Consider the following 20921-nt stretch of genomic DNA (forward strand, 5'->3'; position numbering starts at 1 on the left):
AGCCGTTTCTCACAATGTTTTATATTTACCAACCTCTCCCCATTACTCGTTACCAAGTAAGGTTTTATGCTAATAATTATTTTGAGTAAAAACCAATAGTGTCCACTGCCTTTAAATTCAAGTACTTGACAAAAAATCTCATACAATAAATTATGTACTCTCAAAAAAAAAGAAAAAAAAGAATAAGAGACAAGAAGATTGACAAGAGGATAATACCAAGCTACAAATAGTTTTTTGAATTGAATAAACTATAAACCTCTACTTTGTGATAAACTTATGCACTGTGCGATGGTGAATCTGAGTCCTCTCTGTCTAATTCATAATTAAATTTTATAAGGTAAAAGGGAAAGAAATGCGGTCTCTGTTTATTGAAAGAGAATTTAAATATATTTTACCATTTTCACAGTGTATTCCACTGAAGCCATCAGAACAGGAACAAACATAAACCTCTCTACTGCCGCTACGGAAACAGATTCCTCCATTCTGGCATGGGGAACTATCGCACGGATTCACAGGGGGAGCAGGAGCTAAGGGGAAAACAAAATGAGAAAAGGCAATTATAATAAAGTAACATGAACACCGAGGCAAACCCCTTCTGCACTGGGTTCTTTCATGCGTTTACACAACACATGGGACCAACAGCTTTACGTCCCATCCAAAGGACGAAGCAATGGTTAAGTGGCTTGCTTAGGGACACAAGTGTCACGGCTGGGGATTCGAACCCACACTCTGCTGATCAGAAACACAGGAGTTTGAATTCGGTGCTCTTAACCGCTCGACCACGACACTTCCACGAAAAGGCAATTATAATAAAATATCTTGATCAAGGACACAAGTGTCATGACCAGGACTTGAACCCACACTGATCAGAAACACCAGAGCTTGGGTCCGTTGTTCTTATCCACTCTTCCGCAGCACGCCAATTCTTGCACTTGGGTCGCACTGCACTGCTAGACATCCGAGACAACAAATTTTGATGATTGGGATGATTAAGAAACAAGTATCAATTTGTGGGAAAAACTCTGACAAATCAGAGCATTGCGTCGAGGTGCTAGTTGTTTTTTGGGTTTGCAGTAATACCATTTGTTATTTGCCAGGTGGCTTCTGTTCTTTAGAGAGCTGTCTTGTTTTATATTTTACTACCGCTGAGTACATTTTCGGAATTCAGGAGACTTCTCTGTTTTGAAAAGAACCGCCTGCTTCTAACTACTACCTGGGCGAGAAGAAATAAAATCGGCCGGGACTAGTACTTTAGCTTTTCAGTGGATCATTATTAACTTCACTAATGCGAGGTACATTGGCTGGCACAGGGCATGTCTTTAGTTCATCGGAGAACTGTGTGTCTTTCAGCAAGTAAAACCATGTTTCTCATAATAAATAATAATAATACGAAGCATTTGTAAAGCGCTCTACTGAGAACAGAGTGTTTTACATGAGACTTCAGGAGGCTTTTGAAAACAGGCAACGAGATCGCCTCTCGCAGACCCGCGGGAAGCTCATCCCATAGACGTGGGGCAGCCATGGCGAATGAGCTATCCCCAGTTTTCCGTCTAGTTCTAAGAACCGAAAGCCGGGTCTGATCAGCTGATGAGCGGAGTCGTTGCCTGTATGCATCAGTAGTATTAGAGTTGTGGGAATGTACAAGTTCAACCAGATACGAAGGAAATTAGGTGTGAAGGATTTTGTAGACATGAGTGACAATTTTGAAGGTTATTCGTTCTTTAACTGGAAGCCAATGCAGCGATGCAAGCAGGCCGGCAGAAGGCTGGTCACGGCCACACGCAAATACTAGCCGAGCAGCCTTGTTTTGCAGACGCTGTCATAGAAATACAGTGCTAGTTATTGTAAAGAGACTTACGTATTTGACAGAGTATACCAGTGTAGTCTAGTCTACAGAAGCATTGAAAAGCCTGGTTGAGATCCAATGTGAAGCAGAAGCCGTCATTCTGACATGGCTGACTTAGACAAGGGTCGGACGGTAGGTCAACTGTGGAAGAGACAGAAGGAAATAAATACCGTTATAACCCCCATTCTTGCTTGTTCTGTATTCTGGTTGTCTAAAACACAATCACGTGGGGTGATATACATGTAGTCCAGTGCATAAAATTTACGTCACTAATAACATTAATAATAATAATAGTGGACATTTATATAGCGCCTATCCATGTAAACATGCTCCTGGGCGTTGAACAATTAAAAATTAAAAATTGCATATTAAGTACAATTTACCAAAAGTTGTAAGCTGTGTTTCTATTTTTGGTTCAACCGCCCCTTCACTTGATTCTTCTTCCTGTTGCCCTCCAGAAAACCATCAGGGCCCAATTTCATGGCTCTGCTTACCGTAAGCACAGAATCGGCACTTACGGAAGCAGGGAATTCTTTGCTTACGTCAAGTGTATTTCACAGGTTAGCGGCAAATTTTGGCTTCTGCGCGTGCGTACTCAACATTACTACGCATTCTATGCTTACAAGGCTAGCGCAGAAATTTGGCGCTTGTAAGTAAGCGGGGAATGGGTGATCGTAAGCGCAGAATTCGGAGGTAAGCAGAGCCATGAAATTGGGCCCAGAATGCTGATGATACCCGATGTCTGTCATTTTGCCCAGTAAATTCAATCCATGCAAATGATGCCACATTGTATGTTGGGATTGGGAGAGGAAGGGGGTTTACTAACTTACCGAATTGGCAGCTATCACCAGAAAACCCCTGTTGGCATACACATTGAAAGGAGCTCCCCAGGTTGATACACGTTCCTTGGTTAAGACATGGGTTACTAGAACACAAGTCATACACTGTAAAAGAGTATACACATGTTACATACAATACAGGCGAACTGTTTTCAGTTGTTGTCACTATAGACTGTATTAAATATGATGTCACCATTCAAAAAACTGCCCTACAACATGGTGTCTGTGAGCGTGTGCATGGTGGTGTGCGTACATGTACGGGTATGCCGTGTGCTGCGTGCTTCATTGATGTACATGTACATACGCGTTCAGACCTGCATACGGTTTGCCCTACTAGAGGGCGACTTTCATAGCAACAAAGGGGTTATTCAATACGGTCTCAATTAAGTCTCTCATTACAGTTAAGTGTCATGGGCACAAGTGTCATGACTGGGATTCAAACCCACACTCTGCTGCTGACAACACAAGAGCTTTGGTCTGGTGAAGTAGACCGCTCGGCCACAACATGCCACGAGATAGCAAGAGGAGGGAGGGAAACCTTGGAGAGTGGTATACTGAGAAAATCAAGTAACTTTAGATGTAAATTTTGACTCCTGGGCCCAATTTCATAGAGCTGCTTAAGCACAAAAAGTAGCCGCGCACAACATAATCATGCTTACCAGAACAGGGTTACCAGCCAAAATACCATGTCAGATGCTCAATCTGCAATGGCATTCTGCTCACTTCTGCTAAGCATAAAATTGTTTAGCAGTTTTTTCTCCCTAAGCGGCTCTATGAAATTGGGCCCTGCACTTAATTGTATGTAAATTCACCTGATTCGCAGTTGGTGCCACCATATCCAACTGGGCACTGACACACATACTCTGTGATACTGTTAGACAAACACTGGCCGCCGTTTAGACACGGGGCACTGGCGCATGGTTTCAAAACTACGGGAAGAAAAAACAAAGCAAAATAATCATCAGCTCAGTTCAGTTTTACCCTCAGATAATCTTTAGAAGCACTGGACACCTTTGGTAAATGTCAAAGACCAGTATTCTCTCTAGGTGTATCCTGCTATTCATAAGATAAAAAATCTGTGAATTCTTTTACTAAATAGGTCATTAAAGTTTCAGGTGAATAACATAAGAAAAAAAATCACTCTTGTTTCACAAATGCTTTCAGATGTCTAATAAAAGGCTTCATGCCTAAAGTCTTTCATTATTTGAGTGAGAAATTTACTCTCCCCAAAAAACTATGTTGCTTCAGAGGGATCCGTTTCTAACAATGTTTTTTACCATCAACAGCTTTCCTTTGCTTGTTATCAGGAAAGATTTTTTGAGCTGCAATTTATTGTTATTGCTGCTGTCTCCATCCCACACAGGGTTTACATTTAGGATGGCAAGAAAAATATTCTGGCCCCTTTGGGTACAATAATAATTACTACTTAATTATAACTGTATCACATAGGGAACATGTCAGACATGGTGGTCGTATCTCATCCTGTTAGAATTAAGTGTCTTTGACTATGGCTATGTCATCTAGCCACAAGTCATTATTGTATACACACTTACCTGATTCACACTGTAGTCCATAGAAGCCTGATGGACAGTTACAGACGAAGCCAGTGTTGGATGGGAAACATGAGCCACTATTCTGGCATTGACTATGGCTATGTCATCTAGCCACAAGTCATTATTGTATGCACACTTACCTGATTCACACTGTAGTCCATAGAAACCTGATGGACAGTTACAGACGAAGCCAGTGTTGTATGGGAAACATGAGCCACTATTCTGGCATGGAGAGCTACCACAAGGATTGGCTAAATCTGTCATCAAACCAAACAAAATAGAAAATATCAGCCTTTCAAAATTAAAATAATAATAATAATAATACTAAATAATTTGCAGTACCCGCTGCTGAACATAGGATTAGAATTGCCTCTAGCCATCAGGCAATCTCAGTGGTCTAGTTGATAGACACTGCTCTCGAATTGCCAAGGTCAAGGGTTCAAATCCCAGCCTAGTTATATGCCTGTGAATTTTTTCACAGAACTCGGGTAAGTACTGAGTAAACAGTGCTTAACAAACATCGGTGTACATGGGTAAAGAAACCAAAACAAATATTTTTTATCCCCGATGCAAATTTAACATCTCTTAAACAGTAAGAATAATACTAGGTTCCTATGTAGCGCTTTAGTACACCCCTAGGGGTATATCAAAGCACTAAGTATTTTGTCATGGAAGGTATGTGGAGTTACATTTTGAAGTACGAGACCTTTTCCTTTAAATCACTAGTGTACAAGGTGCTGTGGCACAATATGCTGCCGATCAGACTAAGAACACTGGGGTGAACCCCTTCTCTTTATGAAACGTGCACTTGGTTCTTTTACGTGCATTACACAGCACACAGGGACCAGTGGCTTAACATCACATCGAAGGACGCAGCAAATGGCCAAAGGTCTTGCTAAAAATCGCCCCATACTCTGCTGATCAGAAACACCAGAGCTTGAGTTGGGTGTTCTTGTCCACTCGGCCAGGACACACCAAATAGAAACCATTCTTGTTAAGTCAGACTTAAACTGAGTAGGGTTGTTTTTAGGAACTTTGCATTTCAAAAAGATTTAACAATTTTATTAGAACAATATTTGCCATGCTGGGCATTTTGTGATGATTAAACAGAAAAGAACGGTCTCTAAAGAGTTAAGGACACAAGTGCCACGACCGTGGCTAGAACCCTCACTCTGCAGATCTGAAACCCCAGAGCTTGAGTCCGGTGCGCTCGACCGCTCTGCCACGACACATCCAATGAAAAAACTTGACAACTTACTTATTTCACAGTTAGATCCACTGAAGCCATTAACACATGTACACTGATAGCCTTCTGTATTAGCCATCGTAGAACAGATGCCTCCATTGGCACATGGGTTATTCAGGCATGGATTGGTCATATCTAGCACCAAAAAAATAACAAAATGTTGTCAGTTATATCCTCTTTGTTTCAGTGTATCTGTTGGTCAACCTCCTTAACACCCTTAATCTCCGTTTAATTCTGTTTTGTTTGTGACAGGTTGTTTTAAGGCACTGAGCACTATTGGTAATTACTTTAAGTAGTTAGCCTAAAACCTTATAATAGTAACGAGCAGTTGAGAACTGTTGATAGTATAAAACACTGTGAGAAACATTGAGTTTCTGAAACATTGTGAGAAACATTGAGTTTCTGAAACATTGTGAGAAACATTGAGTTTCTGAAACATGGTGAGAAACATTGAGTTTCTGAAACATGGTGAGAAACATTGAGTTTCTGAAACATTGTGAGAAACATTGAGTTTCTGAAACATGGTGAGAAACATTGAGTTTCTGAAACATTGTGAGAAACATTGAGTTTCTGAAACATTGTGAGAAACATTGAGTTTCTGAAACATTGTGAGAAACATTGAGTTTCTCCTGAAGACGAGCAGAGTATACTGTTTGAAATATCGAGACCACACAGGCTCTTTTCAGTATCAACACTCCCTCAAAAGAGTATTATGGTTATTTCTTATTAAGAAAAAGGGCTCTCTCTGAAGTAACGTAGTTTTTGAGAATGAGGTAATTTCTAAATCGGATATTAAAAGACTTCAGGCCTGAAGTCCGTTTTAGGCAGTTGAAAGCACACGAATTTGTGCAACACCAAAAAAAATATAGTGGTTTTTCCTTTCATTATTGTCTTGTTATTGGCAACTTCAATCACCAATTGAGTCAAAATTTTCACATATGTGTTATTTTTTGTATACATGTATGTTGAGACACATTAAGTGAGAATACTGCATGGTCTTTGACAATAACCCAAGATTTCCAGTGCCTTTAGCTTTTTTGTTTTCTGCATTCCTGTTTCCCTTTACTCTTTAGTTGTTCTCATCATTTAACAATGTCCTTTGTTTCCTTTGTGACACTGACGATCTTTTCTTAATAGCATCTTTATTTGCAAACTGTCCAGACAATACTCCTTATATATGTATATACAAATAGACCTATGAACTAGCTGCTCTGATGCAATATGGTCCCATACAAATAACATTGTTTTAAAGCAATGAACATTTTCACGAGTTTTCCACAAACTATTTAAGAGATAAGAATGCCTTACCAATCTGGCAGTTTGTCCCGCTGTATCCACTGAGACATACGCAGGTATAGGAGCCTAAAGATGACACTTCAAAACACGATCCTCCGTTCTGGCATGGCTGACTAGTACAGGAAAGTACTTGTACTGAAATCAAGAAAAAATCCTAAAACTTTGAAAAGTAGTTGACTAAAATATGTTTTTGGTCTACTTGCTGTGGACCGGAGGAGCATCGGAGAGTTGTGTGGTAGTCTCAGTGGTTGCAGCATCTTATGGAAAAATGTAAAAGAACCCAGTGCGCTTATCGTCAAGAGAAGGGGTTCGCCCCGGTGTTCCTGGTTTGATTGGCAGCATATTGTGCTACAACACCTTGTAAACCATTACATGGTGCTATGTATTTGGAGTATAGGTCTCATAGAACAAATGAAGTCCCACTTCTTCAATTGCTCATTTCCAGCTTTCCCCGGGACCCTTCACCATGACACGCTATGGGGGATCATGCTTTTTCAGTCATAGCTCCAACACTTTGGAACAAGCTACCCACCCACATTCAAGCAGCTCCTTCATTGGACACTTTCAAATTAAAACCCATCTGTTTTGTCAATCTGGTTATACATTGTAGCGCTTAGAAACATCCGTATTTAGCGCTCTATAAATATTGTAACTATTATTATTATTAGTTGAAGAAAAATACTGAATGTTGAAGCGTCTGAGCATCAATGAGTGACAGGTGTGAGCGCTATACTGTACATGTATAAGAAGCCACTATTGTTACTGATACATATATGTCATAGCCAAAGTGTTTCCAAAATGAACAGAGACAAAGTCTGCCTCGTACCTGGGATTTCACAGTTGATTCCTCCAAACTCCTGAGTGCAGAAACACACATACTGATAGTCAGATCCTACTACGCTGTTAAAACAGAACCCAGAATTCTGGCATGGAGAACTACTGCATCGATCAGGTTCTAATGGAAGAATAAACAAATAAAGTTAAAGGCACTGGACACTATTGGTAATTACTCAAAAATAATTGTTAGCATAAAAACTTACTTGGTAACGAGCAATGGAAAGCTGTTGATAGTATACAACATTTTGAGAAACGGCTCCCTCTGATGAAGTAACATAGTTTTTGAGAGAGAGGTAATTTCTTTGTTTGTTGTGTTGTTCATGTTTGGCGTGTTTAGCCTTGACCAAACCCAACATACACGATAACCAGTAATTGTGTTTGTACGTCACGGACAGATACAGATACAGATACAGATTTAGCCTTCGAGAGAGATTCTGCTAGGGTCGAAACGTCAGGCCATTAACTATTTTTTACAAATACAATGTAGATCTTTTTATTATAAAGTTAGAACCCTGACTTTAGTAATGAAATCACTTACCCACTTGGCAGTTGGTACCTGACCATCCATCCACACAGGAGCATCCATAACCTGTACCGGTTGAGTAACAGAATGCATTGTTCTGACATGGAGAACTGTTGCATGGATCCGTTTCTGAAAAACCCAGAAATTATGTCAATTACATGCTTAAATTGTCACCAATCGTATAAAAGTTTTTAAACTTTAAATATGCAACGTTGGAAAGCCGGTACAATTATAAATTAAGGTGGGAAATACTTCTGTTCAAAACACTTCAACTAAATGAATAAATAGTAATGTTTATTATGTCAAAAGTATGGGCATTTATACAATTTGAAACCATGAAAGTTTGAAAAGTGAATGTCAAACCTAAAAAAACTCTGTAAAATACTTTAAATCTCGAATGTTTAATGAGAAAGGGAATCCAAATTTCAAGACAATGGAAATTAACTTTTTAAATTAAAATTTATTCATATTATTTATCTGATGTGTGTACCATAATTTTCTCAAGAAACAGCAGAGTATCCCTACCAAGTGTACACTTATTCAAAGTTAACATAAAACGCCAATCTACAATCCCGGCCAAAATTGGGCCACCCATTCCTAATAAACATTCTCTCCCCGTCCCCTCGCTCAACATTGACTGTAGCAATCAGAACGCAGAAGAATGTGCAGTCAGAATCAACGTTGTAAGGGGGCAGGGTAGCCCAACGAAATATCGCCGGGATTTTAGGTTGGTCTTCCAAGAGCCAGGGGTGAGATTTGACGAACGTGAAAATTCCTGAAAGACTAGCTGGCTGATCTGGGTTCCCCTTTTTCTAGATACATGTTTATACAACTCAGGTGTTCAACAGACCCTGTGCATCACAAGAAATACAAAACTACGGGATTGAACACAATATGGACTACTTCATTCTCCCTTTGGTGACTGTTTTACTTCTTTCACAAAACGTTGAAGGCTGATTAAAAAATTTAATCCTGAAATCAGGAAAATAAATCATTTGAAATCACATGCCTGAAGAACTAAAAGACGCCTCGACGAGTATCCTCTAAATTTTTTACCTCTTTCACAATTGACGCCTCCATATCCGTCTTCACAGATGCACACAAATGAGTAGATGAGTCCAACTACATTAGTGAAACATTCTCCATTATTCTGGCATGGATTACTGGCGCATGGTGTGGGCACTATAATGAAATAACATTATTCGCATAAAGTCATCTTTAATCATAATAATAATAATAATAATAATAATAACAACAGACATTTACTTGTATATTGCGCAATACCTAGACTATATGGATACACTCTACCCGCATTTTAATACACGCAAACAAATGCCAAGACAACAAATACAAGTACGCAAACAGATCAAGAAGGAATTAAATGGCCGAGGTAAACAAATGGGTGTTTAACTTTGATTTAAATACCTTAAAGGAACCTTTGGTAATTGTCAAAGACCAGTCTTCTCACTAAGTGTATCTCACCAGTTGAATAAAGAAAATAAAAAACCTTTGAAAATATGAACTCAATTGGTCGTCGAAGTTGCAAGAGAATAATGGGAAAAAACGCCCTTGTCGCACAAGTTGTGTGCTTTATTCAGATGCTTGAATTCGAAACCTCAGCTGAGGTCTCAAGTTCAATTCAAATATTTTACTTCTTTCTCAAAAACTACGTTACTTCAGAGGGAGACGTTTCTCACAATGTTTTATACTATCAACAGCTATCCATTGCTTTGTTACCAAGTTAGGTTTTATGCTCACAATTATTTTGGGTAATTACCAATAGTGTCCAGTGCCTTTAAGAATTTAACTTACATATTTCACAGTGCGTTCCACCATAGCCAGCGTAACAATCACATATGTAGCTGTAGGATGACGCAGACTGGAAGCAGGAACCTCCGTTCTCACATGGGTAGCTTAGACATGGGTTCACCACTGTCAACATAACAAACACAATCAATTCAAATAGCATTTTAGTGTTTGAAATTTGAGTGTTTGAAAGATCGGGAAAGTACTGAGTATACAGTGCTGACACACATCGGTGTATGGGTAAAAACCAAAATTAATATTCAAATAGCATTGCTGACTAAGCTTGGGCGATATCAATATATTAATCGAACATCAGTTCTTAAACGTTTAGGATATCATATATTTTTTTTAATCGCAATATCGGTAAATTGCAATTTTTGATGAAGTTTCCCAATGCCTTTCTTAATAGACCGATCCATTAGGCTCCGCCCATGACGCACGTGTGAACAAGAACATGTGAGACTCTCCAATGCCTTTCTGCACAATCTGCCGCGCGCGCCAAGCATATGTGCACGCATGTCGGACCTTATTTGACGACCTTCGTTGCGTTGTGATTGGTCAATACGCAATGGAGAGGAGCTTAATGGATCGGTCTATTGAGACGATCTTGCAACAACAAAGGGCTGTTTCTAAACATAGAAAGTCACAGACGCAACCGCAAGAATCCCGGATTGATCCCGATTGACCGGGTTTCTTTTTAAAAACCTGCATCAAAGCCTTAGACACTACTGAATGTAACACAATTGTATCATTTACCTGTGTACTGGTGTAGACAGTGGGTAGACAGTTAACCCGAAATATATAACTCCATTGATTTAAGTCACATAGTTTGTTGTTTATTGTTAAGAGACTTCATAACAGCAATGAGCAGATTCTGTAGTCTAAAGTTTTATTTAAACTCAGTGACTTTGCAATTGGCTGCAATGGGAAAGGTGAAACACAGGCATTTGCAGTGATCTACTAATAGCGACAGTCCATGCAATTTATTCAGACATACATAGAGTTAAAACGATGCAAAAAAAAATAACACCCCAGTGGCAAGTTCACCATTGGTACATGTAAGCCAACAATTATATGTAAACCTTATCAATATACCTTATGCACATGACATCATTTGCGAAGGGTGCCCTCGCTAAGAGGTAAACAAACGGATGTTCGTGCCGCGAGTACACTTCATTATGTTTACATTGTCTCATCGTAGGTTTGATGGCAGCTGGATGACGCCCATGCAAGGTCTACTGGTCCTCTTCAAACATCTAGTTTCACACCATGATCATCAAACGGTTGATCAGGACCCAATTTCAAGGCTCTGCTTACCGTAAACAAAGAATCAGTGCTTGCCGAGGCACGGAATTCTGCGCATTACGTCAAGATTATTTCACGGGTTAGGTTTTGCTTGTGAGCGTGCATCCCCCTGTTACTAGGCATTCTTCGCTTACACAGCTAGCGCAGAAATTTGGCTCTACCCTGCAAGCGGCGAATGGTGATCGTAAGCAAAGAGTTCGACGGTAAGCATGCAGAGCCATGAAATGGACCCTTCCCATGAAATATGCTAATTACATTTACGCATGCGTACAGACCCTACTGGTTGGCAAACACCATAGAGTTGTGCATTAAGCAGAAGCGCAATCGCGTCTGCATCACGCAGCCATTAGCCATGTACAAAACAGCGCGATTTTCCCTCATTTTGCCAACCAAAAAGTTAGTGCGCACGCGCTGTGTGCAATTTACATATTTCATGGGAAGGGTCTATGGGCCCAGGTAGTTAAAAAAAATAAAAAGGAGGAATTGAGAGTGTCATACTTACATGTTTCGCATTTAGGACCTACATAGTTATTAACACAAGAGCATTCATAACCATCACCAGTATTAAGACAAACCCCGTCATTCTCACATGGTGAACTAAGGCATGGAAGGGATGCTGTATAGAGAGAGAGAAGGTAAACTCATCAGCAGATGGAGATATCAATGCTGAATAAGTAAATGGTACTGAATGATACATCCAAGATCCAAAACCTGGCTAGGCATGATCCTTCAAGACTGCAGTATAGACCTTTCCTTTGTTGATAAATAAACCGCACTGGTTGGCATGGACGACCGAATGTTAGCAAAACATTCAATCGGGTTACTAAAAGATGCTCCAACAAAATTCAAATTTTTGTCAGACTTTACATTACATAAAGAATTATAGCTCCATGTGTAAAGATCTCCCATGATTAGTTGCTTTGTTTCCAACAAACTCAGCACTACTTTTGAATAGTTGTGTGACATCGGTACAAACTGTGGCTATCTGTTTTTGGATTGGATTGATGGCTTTCCATAGTTTTCCAACCTCGGTAGGTAAAAACTCTGGCTGTGAAATTGCAATAGAAAGGTCTATAATTGCTTTGTTTCTAAAGATTGGAAGTAAGACCATAGTTTGCAGGTAGAGCCTTAAATGGGGGAGGGGGCGGGCAGTCACTAGAAGCATTACATAGTCTGTATTACATAACTCTGTATTGTTATGACAGTTTCATCCAACCAGATACTGTACATAAATACAATACAAATTGCCTTAAATCGGACGAGTTGGTCTATAAAAAGCGTTTGTAACCGTTTTTTATAAAATGCATATGGCTGGAAAGATGTTTTAAAAGTAGAATACAATGATCCACACAAATTTGCCTCGAAATTGCATAGTTTTCCATTTACTGTACGAACTAACACAGTCAGCCATTTATGTGAGTAAAAAATTTGACTCCCATAAATGGCCGACCGTGTTAGTCGACGAGGTAAAACGAAAACCGTGCAATTTCGAGGCATGTTTAATTTGTGTGGATCATTGTATTCTACTTTTACAACATCTTTCTACCCATATGCATTTTATAACAAATCAAATGAATACAAATGTTTTTCAATGACCAACTCGACCTATCCAAGGCAACGTGTTCCTTTAAGCTTGAAGTCGAGGCATTGCATGCATATGGTGGATCAGTGCAAGTAGCGAATGATGGGTATTACATGCACATGCAAATGAAACATACCATAGAACTTTTCGCAAACACCCAAATACCCGAGCGTAACTGTTGAATGAGGTGCGTGCTTGGTCTAGCTTGATCGCTAGCTAGACCAGCATGCACCTCATTCCATGCCTACAGCGCACGTACCGAGTATTTGCGATAAGGTCTATCTAAAAAATATTGACTTACTGAAGATTTCACAATCCACTCCAGCGTAGTTTGCAGGACATGCACAGGTGTATGCAGAGCCACGATTTACACATGTACCACCATTAATACATGGTACACTCAGACATGGATTAGCTGCAATAAAAAGTAATCAAAAGATACAAACAGCCAATTTCAATACATGAGTTCACTCATTTTACAGACATTTTTAGACAGAAAGTTTCAAAGCACTGACAAAGGGAGTGAAACATTTGAACCCAAAAGCAATGAAATTGGGAATTAGGGATGGGTTTGTAAATTTCAATCAATCTGATTGAACCTAGAAACATGTTGACAATGAGAAACTTTCGGGTCACAAGGTGGCAGCAGACTTAATTTGTCCTCGCAAAATGATGCGCATTGTTTGGAGATGCATTCTGCATGGTGCAAGGGGGCTTTAAAAATCAATCCTTGCATAGCATGAAACACTACAAGTGCTCTGAGGTCACGCGCACGTTTTTACGCACAAAGAATGACTATTGTCTACGGATCTGCCTCCATTTGGAGTCGGGGATGACACTTCTTGAGAGTGTGACATCATATGTAAGGGGTCTGTACACAAGATTTGCGCAGTCTGTGAATGTGTGGTTAAAGCCATTATACACTTTCGGTACAGAAAAAAAAAAAGGTTCACAGATTTACAAATAACTTACAGGGTTTACAGAAGGTAATGGTGAAAGACTTTTCTTGAAATATTGTTCCATGAAATGCTTTTCTTTTTGAGAAAACATTAAAACAATATCAATTCTCGATAGCGAGAATTACGGATTTATTATAAACACATGTCATGACCCGGCGAAACGCGCAAACAGGAGTGGGTTTTCCCGTTATTTTCTCCCGACTCCGATGACCGATTGAGCCTAAATTTTCACAGGTTTATTATTTTATATATAAGTTGTGATACACGAAGTGTGGGACTTGGACAATACTGTTTACCGAAAGTGTATAATGGCTTTAAACAATATTTTTGATTGAAAATCTATTTTTAAGAGCAAACTATTCGATCAATGATCTTAGCTAACTTACGATACTGGCAGTTGGTTCCGCTATACAGGATAAGGCAATCACACTGGTACTCCTCATACGTATCATGAATAACATGACGACACTCTGCGCCATTCAGACATGGGTTACTAGCACATGGACTCTCTGGTATTCAATCAAATCAAATCAAATCAAATCAAATCAAATCAAATCAAATTAGTCAAATATTCCTAGTTCAGTTTCATATTAACATGCTTCCTGAAACCTGAAGACGAGCAGAGTATCCTGTTCGAAACGTCGAGTCCAAACCGGCTCTTTTCAGAGCCACCACTCCTTCTACTCGTGGTTGTACCCGCAAGTTTACTATTTATATTTATATTTATAGTGTACTCTTAGGTTGGGATACAATGCAGACTATTTTTTTCTCCATTTGGTGACTGTTTTACTTCTTGAACAAGAAAGTTCGAGGGCAAGGAGATTTTGAGAAAATACTGAAATCCGGAAAATTCCTTAAAAAACACATGCATGCAGAATATCATTCAAAGCATAGTACATGTATGTTTAATTTGCAGAACTGAATCCATCAAGCAAAACTGATGCTTGATTTTGATGGATACTGGAATCAATTAGGGTCAATACAGAAAAGTCAATTAATGAATATACTAATGAGTACCACTAATTAAAGTCCACTCTATACATGCAGTGTGTGAAGAGTAACAAACAAATCAAGAAATCCACCAATGGTTGATAAAATCTAGAAAGGGTAGATAAACTCATACAATATTTCAGTTCAAATTAAACAAAAGAAATATCCATGTCAAAGATGTATATTTCCTTTACTTTTCCAGGCCTGTATGCTTGGTTTTTGAAAGGGCAAGGGCACCAAGGAATTTTCTCGTTGATAAAGGGTACCCTATGAATAAGGAAATTGTAAATTTCTACTGGAGCATTTTTTGTTGTTGCTCATTTGCTTTTTTTCTCACGGTGCTACATGTATGTCTTGTGTTTATTTATGTTTTGTCTGCCCTGCCCTGCACTATATAGATATTATATTCCGCAACAAACATACACTTGGGACGTGCAGTGCAAGGAGGAATGCTTTGTTTGTAGGTATCAGATGTGACATATTTTCTGTAATTGCGCTGTTTGATTGTACTTTTTTGTTGACCATGATAAATGACTTGGGCCCAATTTCATAGAGCTGCTGAGCACAAAAATTTGCTTCGCATGAAATTTCTTCCCTGATAAAAACAGGATGACCAACCAAATTTCCATTTGTTGCATTTTGCTTGTTACTTGTATTCGGCTGTTGTTTGCTTATCCTTAAAATCACGTGGAAGTTTGGTTGGTAATCCTGTTTTTCTCAAGGAAGAAATTTCATGCTAAGCAAAATTTTGCTTAGCAGCTCTATGAAATTGGGCCCTGGGCTTAAGTGTGCAACCTTTATCTTTTGTCTATTGATATGTATGTATTGATTTGCTCAACAAAGATTGATTGAACAGAGCATCAGGGCAATGACCAGGGGGCAAAAAGGCAATGACCAGGGGGCACTGAATCAATCGCTGTGTTGCCTCCGTGAAGTATCAGGCATGCTTTTCTCACATTCCTCTACATGTATAGCCCATTGTTTGCAATTATGAAATCATTTTTTTTCTATTAAAAATGAAACTTCTTCACATTTTAAAACTTTTTTTACGAAATGTTAAAAATCTGTTTGCAGGTTTTCCAATATATTTCTTATGTATGAAACTTGAATATATTTCCCCCTCCAGGAAAGGAAAAAAAAAATTAAAAAATGGCTGACACAGAATAACAGGGGTAGGGGTAAACTGACCAAATTTAAGTTTAAGGCTCCTAACAAACAAGTTGAAGTTGTATTTACCGAGTTCACAGTTATCTCCATAGAAAAATCCTGTACATCCGCAAGTATAGAAAGAGTTGGAAGGGGTACAAACGCCACCATTCATGCAGGGGTTACTGGAACAGGGCTCATAGGTTACTAAGATGAAAATAACAAGGCTCATAGGTTACTAAGATGAAAATAACAAGGCTCATAGGTTACTAAGATGAAAATAACAAGGCTCATAGGTTACTAAGATGAAAATAACATGGCTCATAGGTTACTAAGATGAAAATAACAAGGCTAACAGGTTACTAAGACCGAAATAACAAGGCTCATAGGTTACTAGGATGAAAATTCCATGGCTCATAGGTTACTAGGATGAAAATAACATGGCTCATAGGTTACTAGGATCAAAATAACAAGGCTCATAGGTTACTGAGACCAAAATAACAAGGCTCATAGGTTACTAAGATCAATAAAAAGTAAATTTTCATTGAGAAAACTATTCTGCGTTGCATTCTACTTCCTTATTAAAGGGTGTATGTAACTTTTGTAGGACAAAAAACACAATGTCCACAGATTTACACTAAACTTAGACAGTTTGAAGATAATGATAGTAGAAAGCTTCCCTGAAAATATTACGTGCTGAGGTGCTGTAGTTTTGGGGAAGTGTGTAAAACAATATCATAAAAATAATTTTAGTCTCATGAGACGAAAATTATTTTAAGCATTTACAAACGTATTTTCATGACATTGTTTTACTCATTTCTCAAAAACTACAGCACCTCAGCAAGTAATATTTGAAGGGAAGCTTTCCACTATCATTATCTTCAAACCCTGTAAGTTTAATGTAAATCTATGGACATTTTGAAAAGGTACCCAAATCCTTTAAAACAAATTATCTAATGATCACTGATAACCCAAAGAATTGTTTGTTTACACTTAGTTTCCCAACTGCAAGACACTTCTAGACGCAGCTAAACATGCAAACTCAGGCCGTGTCCGAAACGGCGACTTCGGCTACAGCTACTGCTAGATCGCGCGCATCTGCCTATTCTTCAACACTGGTAGACGCGCTGATCTAGACGCAGCTGTAGCCGAAGTCGTCGTTTCGGACACGGCCTAATCTTCTGAGAAAGACATGCACAAACTTTTAATCAATATTCCAAATATACAATATTCCAAATTACAATGAGAGTAATAATTCACAAATCAATGAGTTATCATATCAAAGAACCATAGACCTTTCTTTTGCAACGTCACATCCCAAGTGTTTGCTAACCCTGGTTGGAAAACTATGGAAAGCCATGAATGCAAATCAAAAACAGATCGCTATTGTTTGTAACAACGACAAAAATATTCAAACATTGTGTTGATTTTGTTGAAAACAATCAAATAAATATGGGAGGTACTTTATTTGACGCAAAATTTGCAGAAACTGTGAATTTGATTAAAACATCTGTTTATACGATTGAGTGTTTTACTAACATTCGGCTGACCATGTCAACCGAGGCGGTTTGTTTATCAACAAAAGAAAGGTCTATACATGTACTGTACCTTTATAAATATTTAAAATTGTTTACAGTAAAGTAATTTTTTTTATGAATTTGAAGAAAAAAAAAAAACTTACCTAATTTTTTAAAAGAAAACTAACAACAAAAGGTAAATATTGAATAATGTCTTATTTCGCTTCAATTGAGAAGCTTGTTGGATCAGGTACATGTATTTAACCTTTGACTTTCTGGCTAAATAAACAATCAAGTTAGCAGGCAATCTGATATAACTCACCAAATAGCATATAATAAAGAGCAGTAAAAACTCACCGAATCCCTGGCAGAGTGTGCCAGCCCAGCCTGGTGTACAGTCACAGATGAATGCAGTGTTAGCATTCTGTAATATACAGGTAGCTCCATTGAAACATGGATCACTGGCACAAGGATTATCAAAACCTATAAAAAAGCAACAAAGCAAAATTTCGTAACATTTTATCTACCCTTATATTAATAATAACATTGAATTGGGATGCTAATCATCCTAGAGCCCAATTCATACTTCCTGCAAATGCGATATGAATTTTGAAGTTACAGGGTTGTTTTCCTAAGTGAATGTTTTGCAGGAGTTCAGTACAAGTTAAAGGTTGCGAACTATTGGTTGCAAATATTTTGTGACGTCAAAATTTGTTTTTGCAAGAAGAATGACCGCAGGCTTTACTCCAAGCTGAAAAGCTGAATAGCGAAGGACGCGGCTACAACATTTGTGCCCCGCTACGTGAAATTGAGTCAGATGTTGACAATTTCAAGGATTGCGTTATATGCATGGCTGGAAAGAACGCACCAACACCAGTAATTTGGTATATGTCTTAGCCTTGGGGTGTATCGCGTTGCTGAGTTACTTCCGTTTGAAATTAGCCAATACATAATTTTTTCTGAAAAACGAATTACAAGTAAAGTGATGTTTTAAACTACCATTTCGCGCAAAAGGATACAAATTAGACATAAGTATGGATACAAAATTGTTGTAGTCATAGTCTTATTGCCCAACAGTAAGTGTTCTAAAGGTTAACCATGCAAATATAGATCTTAAAAAGTAAAAACAACTTCTTCTTTCTTTTTCTTCTTCTTTCCCCCCCCCCCCCCACATTAAACTGTCCATTGCTTAATAATGCATTGGGCAACATCTGACTCATTTTCACGTAGCGGGTCACATTTGTGAGCTGCAGGCAAGCCAAGGTGCTGTAGTTAGCCAGCTACAATGACCCTTATAAATTGTATGACCACGTAGCACAGGCAGAGACCGAAAGCGTTTGATTTTTCTAGAGGGAGGAAAACCTGATCTGTCGAGACAGAAACTCACCGAATGTACACTCATCGCCGGTCCAACCTGGTCGACATCTACACTGGTACTCTGCACCTACTTCAGTACATGTCCCTCCATTCTGGCATGGGTTACTGTTACATGGTATCGCTGCAGGAAAATAAAAATCACAAATTTTACGGTACATGTATTTGAATAAAATGTAATAAAGTGTCCCTTATTTAATCCGTCTTTTTAATTCTCAGCAAATGTCACACTCTAGTAATACATTTAAGCAGTATTTCCTTTTTCAATTTGTCACTAACTTATCATTTGTTTTTAATTTGCCAAATTGTCATTAATGTTTTAAAGTTTCGTGTGTTTTTTTCCCTCAAATCTTGGTACCTTTATTTGTAATACCGTTTATACTGTAAATTGTTCCAAACATGTGGCAGCTTATGACAATTTGGAAAATAAAAATAAACTATTCTATATCAGATGACATTTGTAAAGTGTTAATTGGCAGTGAGAATGTGACTTACGTATTTCACATTGGTCTCCAATCCATGGCACTACACAGGTACAGTTATATCTATTGGCTTGTAGGTGACATATTCCTTCATTCATACATGGGTTATTGTAGCAATAATCCTCTAGAAAACAAAGATATATTATTATATAACTTATAAGTCTCATTAATAAACCATGGCACTACACAGGTACAGTTATATCCATTGGCTAGTGGGTGACATATTCCTTCATTCATACATGGGTTATTATAGCAATAATCCTCTAGAAAACAAAGATATATTATTACATAAGTCTCATTAATAAACCATGGCACTACACAGGTACAGTTATATCCGTTGGCTTGTAGGTGACATATTCCTTCATTCATACATGGGTTATTATAGCAATAATCCTCTAGAAAACAAAGATATATTATTACATAATATATTTAAATCGTTTGGGTACTTTTTGTGCAACACAAAACACAATGGTACACAGATTTACATTAAACATCCATGGTTTAAAGTCAATGATGGTAGAAAGCTTCCCTCATAATATATCTTGCTGAGGGGTTGTAGTTTTGAGAATGAGAAATGAGTAAAACAACTTCACAAAAAATAATCTACGCGACTGTCCTGAAAACATCTCTGAGATTTTCAAATTTTTCTAAAAAAAACTTGACAACTAATGAAGCTGAAACTTCAACAGGTAAATTTTATTACAAACATCTTCATTCACAGTGAGTAGGGATTCAGGGCATGGCCAAAATCTTGATCTACAAAAGGTTTCAAAACCCTTCTAGAGAGGCGCTGTTTGTTGCAGGCAACCATTTCAATCCTATAGACACCCTGCAATGTAGAAATAATATCTTACCTATTTGACAGTTGACTCCAATGTAACCTGCAATACACTGGCAAACATATCCACTCATCTCTAGTTTACATGCTGCTCCATTCAAACATGGATCACTCACACAATAATTCTCTGAAAATAGAAACAAATGTTATTTATTAAGGGTCGAATAAAAGGGCAGCGGTGAGTTCTTAATCGGCTGTTTAAAGCCAGCAGGGTCGTGGCCGTGCGACAAGGCGGGGCCTTTATCGCATGGCCACGACCCTGCAAGGTCACTACTCTTTTATTCCCATTCATAAATGTCATTTTAGTAAAAAGACGTAATAAAGTAGGAAACTCTGTAAAACAAATTATCTGTTTCCTGACGCCTAGCTCTGTACGTTTGGTGCATTTTTATCAGACACTTTTCAAATATAAAAATACATGTACAACAATATCAGAAGAAGTTTTCTTCTTCTTCTTCTTATTATTATTATTAAAACCAACTTAAAGACACTGAACCCCTCTGGTATTTGTCAAAGACCAGTCTTCTCACTTGGTGTATCTCAACATATGCAAAAAATAACAAACCTGTGAAAATTTGAGGTCAATTGGTTATCGAAGTTGCGAGATAACTATGAAAGAAAAAACACCCTTGTCACACGAACTTGTGTGCTTTCAGATGTTTGATTTTGAGACCTCAAAATCTAATTCTGAGGTCTCGAAATCAAATTCAAATATCTTAGTAGAAAATGACCTCTTTCTCGAAAACTACGCTACTTCAGAGGGAGCCGTTTATCACAATGTT

At 38.3% G+C, this 20921-nt stretch overlaps 1 protein-coding gene across 1 annotated transcript in view; it reads right to left on the reverse strand.

Annotated features, from left to right (window-relative positions):
• Positions 1-20921, reverse strand: part of LOC139952080 (uncharacterized) — a 108887-nt gene that overhangs the window by 29681 nt on the left and 58285 nt on the right. Inside the window, exons 28-46 of the mRNA XM_071951030.1 lie at positions 20156-20266; positions 19315-19425; positions 18833-18943; positions 17803-17928; positions 16019-16135; positions 14179-14301; positions 13135-13248; positions 11754-11867; positions 9953-10072; positions 9197-9322; positions 8156-8269; positions 7607-7735; positions 6793-6915; positions 5497-5619; positions 4379-4495; positions 3498-3614; positions 2677-2790; positions 1859-1987; positions 396-527 (exon numbers count right to left, since the gene is read on the reverse strand). Of these exons, the coding sequence (XP_071807131.1) occupies positions 396-527; positions 1859-1987; positions 2677-2790; positions 3498-3614; positions 4379-4495; positions 5497-5619; positions 6793-6915; positions 7607-7735; positions 8156-8269; positions 9197-9322; positions 9953-10072; positions 11754-11867; positions 13135-13248; positions 14179-14301; positions 16019-16135; positions 17803-17928; positions 18833-18943; positions 19315-19425; positions 20156-20266 (2271 nt within the window). The remainder of the gene's footprint in view (positions 1-395; positions 528-1858; positions 1988-2676; positions 2791-3497; positions 3615-4378; positions 4496-5496; positions 5620-6792; positions 6916-7606; positions 7736-8155; positions 8270-9196; positions 9323-9952; positions 10073-11753; positions 11868-13134; positions 13249-14178; positions 14302-16018; positions 16136-17802; positions 17929-18832; positions 18944-19314; positions 19426-20155; positions 20267-20921) is intronic.

The sequence above is a fragment of the Asterias amurensis genome, chromosome 20 (assembly GCF_032118995.1).
Source record: "Asterias amurensis chromosome 20, ASM3211899v1".
Classification (NCBI taxonomy): Eukaryota; Metazoa; Echinodermata; class Asteroidea; order Forcipulatida; family Asteriidae; genus Asterias; species Asterias amurensis.